Genomic DNA, 7725 nt, shown 5'->3' on the forward strand with positions numbered 1-7725 from the left:
AGAAGAAATCGCCATTTCCTAGAAGAAGAAAACAGACAGGGGGCCGAGAATTTTCGCGATAGTTTATTTGTGATGAAATTGAGGTACTTGGTCGACATATTCGAGTACTGAGACTGGCTATTTCTAATATTAAGCCTTCCTTCGAAAAACTTTGCTCTGCAAGACAGGCCCAAGGAAGTCACTAATAATTATTAAATTTGTTTTTAATTTAGTATGTTTTGATTAAATAAGTTGTTTTACTTCAATAAGTTATTAAATATGTCGAAATGTATTTTGTTTTCTATGTGTATGTGTGCTTTCCTTTCAGTCATAATATTTTCTCTTTTAAATAATATTTTCTCTTGGATATTCTCGCGCCCCCCTTCTAGTGTGCTTGCGCCCCCAAGGGGGGCGCGCCTCACAGGTTGAGAATCGCTGTTATACGGCATTATATCATTTTTTGCAACGAAATATAGTAAAGAGCAGGAGAACAATACTATGCCTTAGATGCCATTTATATTTGCTTTGCCACTTTTGAAAACTGACGGAAGTCACCTCTCACCCTCGTTATGCCATTAGTATTGATACCACTATAATGGTAATGCGTGAGTGGACACGTGACTTTGAGCTCAGCAGATTTTGGAACAAGTTGGCTAGAACTAATCTGTTACCAGCACCGTACCACCTAAAGCCCCGTTGCATTAAGCTGTGTTCCAACGACCTGCGACCTCTACGGATATGGTCGTAAATCTTCCAACTGACCCATTGTTGGACCAACCCTTCCCCCCCCCCTATGGACGCGATCAGGAGTTTCCCGCAAATTTTCGGTAAACTGAACAGACATCAAAGAACCCTGGAAAACCAAAAGTGAGCGGAAAGAGGGGAAAGTGTGCTCGTCTGGAGACAAGCACAAGTCGTTGGAACAGGGTTTTACGAATATGGTCGTAAATCTGCCCCCTGACCCATCGTCGGATCACTCTCGCCCGTCGCCTGTTACTATATCTGTGGACGTCGGAAGCTTCCCGCAAATTGTAGATAAAATGAACAGACATCAAAGAGCTGGAGAATCTTGGGGAGAGGGGGGGGAGGAGGTCTAGCCTAAACATCTATCCCATTGAGAAGCAGTTTTCTTCAAACTACGAGCCATAGGAACAGCGCCATGAGACGGATTCCGGATAATTATAAAACAAGGGGAAAGAGGACAAAATGAGCATGATGGAATGCGTGCGGGTTATAGAAACGGGGCTTAAGCAGGGCCCGACTAAGGCAAGGGCATATGGGGCAGTTGCCCCGGGCCCCCAAATCGAAAAATACTATAGACAAGTTCTATGCACAGTTCTTCATTACTAAAGTAGTGAAGCAGAGGGGGGCCCCAAAGAAGTTTTTGCCCCGTGCCCCAATTAGGCTAAGTCGGGCCCTGGGCTTAAGACGTTCCTTGTTGTGAGGGCTGATTTAAAATTTTGATTTGCAAGATAATAGCTGTTTGGAAGGTTCTTGATTGTTTTTGCTTTATGTTGGTCAGCACTGCCCTTAATATTTTAAGATATTCTGCAGTAATTTATATTATAGTGAATATTCTCCATAAGCTTTACGACTCTGTTGAGTAAAGATCGGAAAAGGTAAAATAATATGGAGTCAAATTTAAAAAAAAAGATATATACAATAATTTTATTGAAATATTCTAATTTTTTATACGACAAATGATATTACAAATGAATTTTCACCAATTTATGTAAATAAAGCAGAAAATGTATGTGTTTGTCTGCAGGTTACAAGAATTTTTTTACAACACAGGAGCGAAATGGAATTACATATGCTTCTGTGGGGTTCATCTTCAATCAAGCATGCTATTTCCAACTTCCAAAAATAAGAATTTCTTAAAATAGAAATAAATAACAAAAAAAAAAAAAAGCAAAATCCCAAAATTTGACTTTTTGCTTAAGTTCTCTGCTGTTGTAACTTTTGAAATGATTATTACAAGAAAATTATTTATATACTTCTTTTAAGAGCAAACAATTAAATATTATATCATATTTTCTGTAAAATTTCAATAATTGAGATCAGATCAATTTAATTTCCATTTCTGCAGAAGGGAGGGAATCCAATCAGGAGGAATGGGACTTCTGTGGATACTCAGACGTCATCATCTCGCTTCTAGAAACGACTGCAACACAACAATCATTTTGCAATTGAGTTTTTTAAAAAAAATTTTACCTGATGATATTTAAAAATTGAAAAAAAAAATTAAAACACAAAAAAATATGCCTTAAAAAACATTTTACTCATCACAATATTTATTCACACAGAATAATCACGAATCATATGCATTATAAGTATCTGGTATAATAATATTAATATACTAGAAATCAAGCCTGTATGATTTCTTAAATGCTATTATGAAAACACAGATTTTCACAATTCTATTATCATTAGATCAGGTTTAATAACCACATCTTATCTACGGAATGGAACAGTAACCATAATTAAATTTGTGCAGATTAGAAATGGATTAATTTTAAATGCCTGAATTACTTTTACTCACTAAAAAAATATCGTTTGGTCTCAGATCATTATCATTCATTAAATGCTACGCCATTGGATACAAAAACCGTTTGAGATCGAATCGAGATGACTAGGAATCTCCAGAAATTATATTTTACGTAAATGCCTTTCTTCTACATATGTAAGAATAAAATATTTCACCATCAAAAGCACAATACTATATAATTATACCTAAAAGAATTCTTTAAAACAAGTATCAAAATAATGCTTTTTTTTTTTTTTTCATTTTCCTGAACATGACAATGTTTATTGAATTTATATTTTTTTAGCAATTATTCTATCATACATATTACAAATAAAAAGGTTTATCCATTCAATGACGACGGTAGTGTGCATTTAAATGACTTGTACGAGAAAACCTTTTATCGCATTTATTACAAGCATAGGGTCTTTCATCAGTATGAGTACGACCATGCTCGTTTAAACGATTTTTACGAGCAAATGCCTTGCCACAAATGTCACAAACAAAAGGTTTTTCATTTGTATGAGAACGATAGTGAATCTTCAAATCATATTTGCAAACATATGCTTTATCACACAAATCACAAACAAATGGTTTTTCATTTGTATGAGTACGATAATGCAAACTGAAAACACCTTTATCGGAAAATGTCTTACCACACATATTACATACAAAGGCATTTTCGTTTTTATGAGCAAGATAATGCCGGTTTAAAGCACTTTTCTGAAAAAATGCTTTGCCACAGTCACAAACAAATGGCTTTTCGTCATTATGAATAAGATAATGGTTAGTTAAAATAAATTTCAGACGAAATGCCTTGCCACATATATCACAAATAAAAGGTTTCTCATTTGTGTGTATACTACAATGGCGTTTCAATTGCTGTTTCTGAGAAAATGCCTTAGCACATACATCACATTTGAAAGGTTTGTCCTTCCTAGAAGTTAGAATTTTGATATTTGTATCACTACTAAATGTCTCCACACATGGATCACTCATTTCATATGTCTCATTTGCATTGCTGCAAGCCTCCATTATAATGCATGAATTTAAATCATATCACTGCAAATTTTCATGTATAGATACTTTTTCCCACATGCAGAATGTAAGCAAATTTTGCTTGACCTCTTTCCCATGTCTCTTCATCCCTAGGAGCCATTTTATCTGAAAAATAAAATATCGCATACTTTATCTTTATTGCCCCCTTCTACTTATACTGAAATGCTTACAAGTGAAAATACTTTTCAGGTATAATTAAAAATAAAAGTCGATAAATAAGTATTTATTGTAATATAACTAAATTGAAAAAGTTTTGCAAAAAATGTTTCAAACAATGCACAAAGTTGTATACCATCAATCTAGTATATATATTAAAAAATTAATTACAACTAACTAATTTACAATAAAAATATAATTATAGATATTAAAAAACAATAATTACAGATCTCATTAAGCATATTATATATATGCATATTTTAAAATTAAAATTGACAAGGGAATAAAAAAAATGAAAATTTCTTAACTCTTTCCAACTTAAACTCATATAGTGATATATATATATAAGTAAACTAATCATATGCGTTGGTTCAGCATTTTATATTATACAATTAATTTTCATTACTAATCTAAAGGGGGAAAAAACTAATGAAATAACATTAAATCACCATATAAATTTCAAAAATTAATCTAAAATTACTAATACCAATTATGAGACATTTGATTAATGAAAGAAATATCAAAATCAGTATCATATTCAATAACCATAACAAGGAGGTATAAAATATAGAAAAATTAATTATTCAGAAGCATTTTTTTTAAATCATTTCTTTTTACAGAAGTTTAGTTAATTGTTATTCTTTTTAACAATTAATATAAATTGCAAAGTGAAAGAAGTTAATGGCTCATCTTACTAAATACAACAGTGGTACATTTAACTAAATTTATAAACTTTTGTTGAAATTATAATGAACCTCAATATTAAAATTTTAAAAAAAAATTAAACTACCAATAAAATAGCATATTTTGGAAGGCAGTTCAAAATTGTATGTCTAAGTTTGAAAAAATTAAGAATTTTCCAAGAACCCATTTCTATTGTGATTTCTTTCTTTCTTTATACTGTTTATTCACGAGCTAAATTTTCAAATTGCACTCCTTCAAAATTAAAAATATTGTCTGCAGTATAAATTTGAATTTGTTCTTAAAATGTTAACTTCTATGTCATCGATTTTCAATATTATATGTCATGTTAGTTTTCATTTTCATTAATCTGAAGAAGGAAAAAATAATTTAATAATTAAGAAAGAAAGACAATCATATAAGAGTGAATGAAAACAAAAAAATAGACTTTAGCTGTGGAAGAAAAACTGCATTGATTAAAACATTTTTAAGAAATGATAAACACTGCTATAGTAACTGATAAAGAATCTAAAAATGTAAGAAGCATCCATTTCTTTTTTTAAACTTAAACCAGCAGAAATGGCTTTTACAAAATTTTTTTGCATATTCTTTAATAATAAACCCTTGTGATTATTAACCATTTGCCAATGGCAAACAATAGTTATGGAAGAACATATCAGAGTGCAATATTTAATGATTTATCACTGGTATGTAGTAATACAAAAGTACCAGAAAAGCCAAAGTATATTTTGAATGCTTTTTTTCTGACCAATTTAAATCAAAATTTCATGCAAATATTGTTACAAAATCAGATATCAAATATCATATATTTAAGTCATTTCATTTTTGAGTTAGTGCTCGTGACTGACAAATGGTCAATTTCTTGATATATTTGGTTCCAGATTTGATGCTGATCCACATTTTAGAAAATTAATACGTATACCAAATTTTATCTGTCTATCTCATTATGTTTTCTATTTATCTGGTTAACTTATACTCAGATAGCTGCACAGACTTCCTCTGAATGAATTTCATTCAAAATTTAATGGAAATATATAAATTTGATGCAATGACTACATATCAAATTTCATATATCTAGTTGAAAGCATTTTTGAGTTCAGAGACAGACATAATTTCACATATGTACTTTTTGTTCTTGAGTATATCTGAAACGTAACAATTTGTCAGAAGCTGAAGTTCGATTTTTTTTTTTTTTTTGATGAATACAATACTTTTTCTTTCTATACTTCATATGTGAGAAAGTAACATTTTAATATTTTGATAAAATGAATAAATACCATACAAGCACCATAACATTAAGTTCTGCAATTCAATACAGACAATTAGAAGGGTGTTTAAATTTTATAATTTGCAATTAAGCTAAAACTCATCTTTTGTACATATTATGTTGCTTACTGTGAAAATGATAAATCAAATTTCACACAACTAGATATATGCATGTAAAATGTCTTTTGAATTAAGAAGAAACAAGCATGAAATAATTTAATATATATGTATGTAAAAGGTCTTTTGAAATAAGAAGAAACAGGTATAGATTTCTTTAATGATATTTTTTATTTCTCATAATTTTACAGAAAGAATTAAATTTTTCTCCATTATTAATATATTTTTATAAGAGCCATGACCAATGGGAGACACAGTTCAAAAAGGTAGGCAGAAAACATGCAGGAGATTACCCAAAAATATTTTTAATTTCTATAGCTTTGGAATGAATTTTTTTTACAACCATTTTTGATTTCAGCACATTTTAGGGTCAGTACTGAGAAGTTCAAAAATGTGGGAAGAAACCACTCAACTCAGAAGTTATAGTGAAGTCCAAATTCGAATGATTAAAACATAATTATTTTTAGAATGCAGAGAAAATAAAATCATTACATACAGTTATATGTAATTTTCACATTAAAATTAATGATATCTATTAAATTTAAATAAAACTCATTTATAGAAAGTTTCATTCATTTGGAGTTTACTTAAAAAATGTTATTCACTAGAAAAATGAAATTTGCTGCATGATTTGATTATTGATATGGAATCTTAATGAAATTTCAGATTAAATATTTCTAGTAGTTCTGTCTATTACAGTTATTCGAATGTGAAAAATCGAAAATATAGCTAATTAGAATTGTGGATTTTTAATATATAATCTTTGCTCTAAAATCATATTTCTCTACCTATTTTTTAGGTAGATCCATCAGTGGGTAATTTGTGCATGTGAGTATGATAATTACACAAAAACACAATCAACTACATTACTGAGAATTGATATGTAATCTTCACACAAAAATTGCAGAAATATATCAAAATTGGGATTCAACTTTTTTTTTCTTGAATAATTGGTTTATAATTTAGAAATAAAATTTTGTAATAAAACTGTGACAATAAATTAATGATTTTTTTTCTTTTTAATGCTAAAGATTTCAAAACGTTTATGGAGAAAATAAATGATTTAGTTCAAGTATGAGAAATTTAAATACCTGAAGTATTATAATGGTCTCTAGGTAAAGAACTATATGTTATTTAGAATGTTGAAGTAAATTGAGAAAAGAAAATAATCATAAACCTATTATTTTTAAAATTTTAATTCCTTTTGTGTAAATATTCATTTTATAATTATTGTTTATGTAAATAATCAAGAAAGAGGAAAATAATTCTATTTTTTATAAATAACAAAAATGATTTTATCAATTAATTTTTTATCCATTACGGTGTACACTGACGACAAAGAAACATAAAAAATACTTAAGAACTGCAAAACATGCACTTCTAAAATTAACAAACCTTAGAATCTATTTTTCAGAAGCTTTCTTAAACCGAGATTCTCGGTCTACGATTTCAAAATAAGTAGTGACAAGTTACCAATAAATTCTAAACCTTAAAGACAGGAACAAACACAGATTATTAGAATGCGCGCAATCATGACGTCAGTTTTACGCAGGGTTGCCATATTGGCATTAAAAGCCAAAATAAAGAGATTTGTCCTTTTTAATTGGTTTTAAAATCATTATCATTACCATTCACGATTTAAGGCTGCAAGCGAGAGAAGAGTTAAAAATGCAGAAGAATCAAGGAATCGGTTTCTATTCTAGCTCGCATTCACCGGCATTATTACTGGATGATCCTTCATAAATACATTAACTCTTTAACCAAAACAAAACTCCTTACAATAAATGAATAATCCCATAAGAATTATTTAATTGAATTAGTGCTTAGCCTAATGAAGGGTAAAAATGCAGAAAACAGACACAAACGACAAGTCTTGATTCCCATTTGAAGAAATCAATTCGAAATTGCGTTCTATAAATATA

The 7725-nt window shown here is 29.6% G+C and overlaps 1 protein-coding gene across 1 annotated transcript; it reads right to left on the minus strand.

The window, feature by feature from the left end:
* Positions 1–2208: 2208 nt before the first annotated feature.
* On the minus strand, positions 2209–7284 carry LOC129989066 (gastrula zinc finger protein XlCGF62.1-like). The gene is made up of 2 exons (XM_056097390.1): positions 7199–7284; positions 2209–3667 (listed from the first exon to the last, which is right to left on the minus strand). Exon 2 carries the CDS (start codon positions 3536–3538, stop codon positions 2855–2857), a length of 684 nt encoding a protein of 227 aa, XP_055953365.1. The 5' UTR covers positions 3539–3667; positions 7199–7284; the 3' UTR covers positions 2209–2854.
* Positions 7285–7725: the final 441 nt, after the last annotated feature.

The sequence above is a fragment of the Argiope bruennichi genome, chromosome 10 (assembly GCF_947563725.1).
Source record: "Argiope bruennichi chromosome 10, qqArgBrue1.1, whole genome shotgun sequence".
In the NCBI taxonomy this organism is placed as follows: domain Eukaryota; kingdom Metazoa; phylum Arthropoda; class Arachnida; order Araneae; family Araneidae; genus Argiope; species Argiope bruennichi.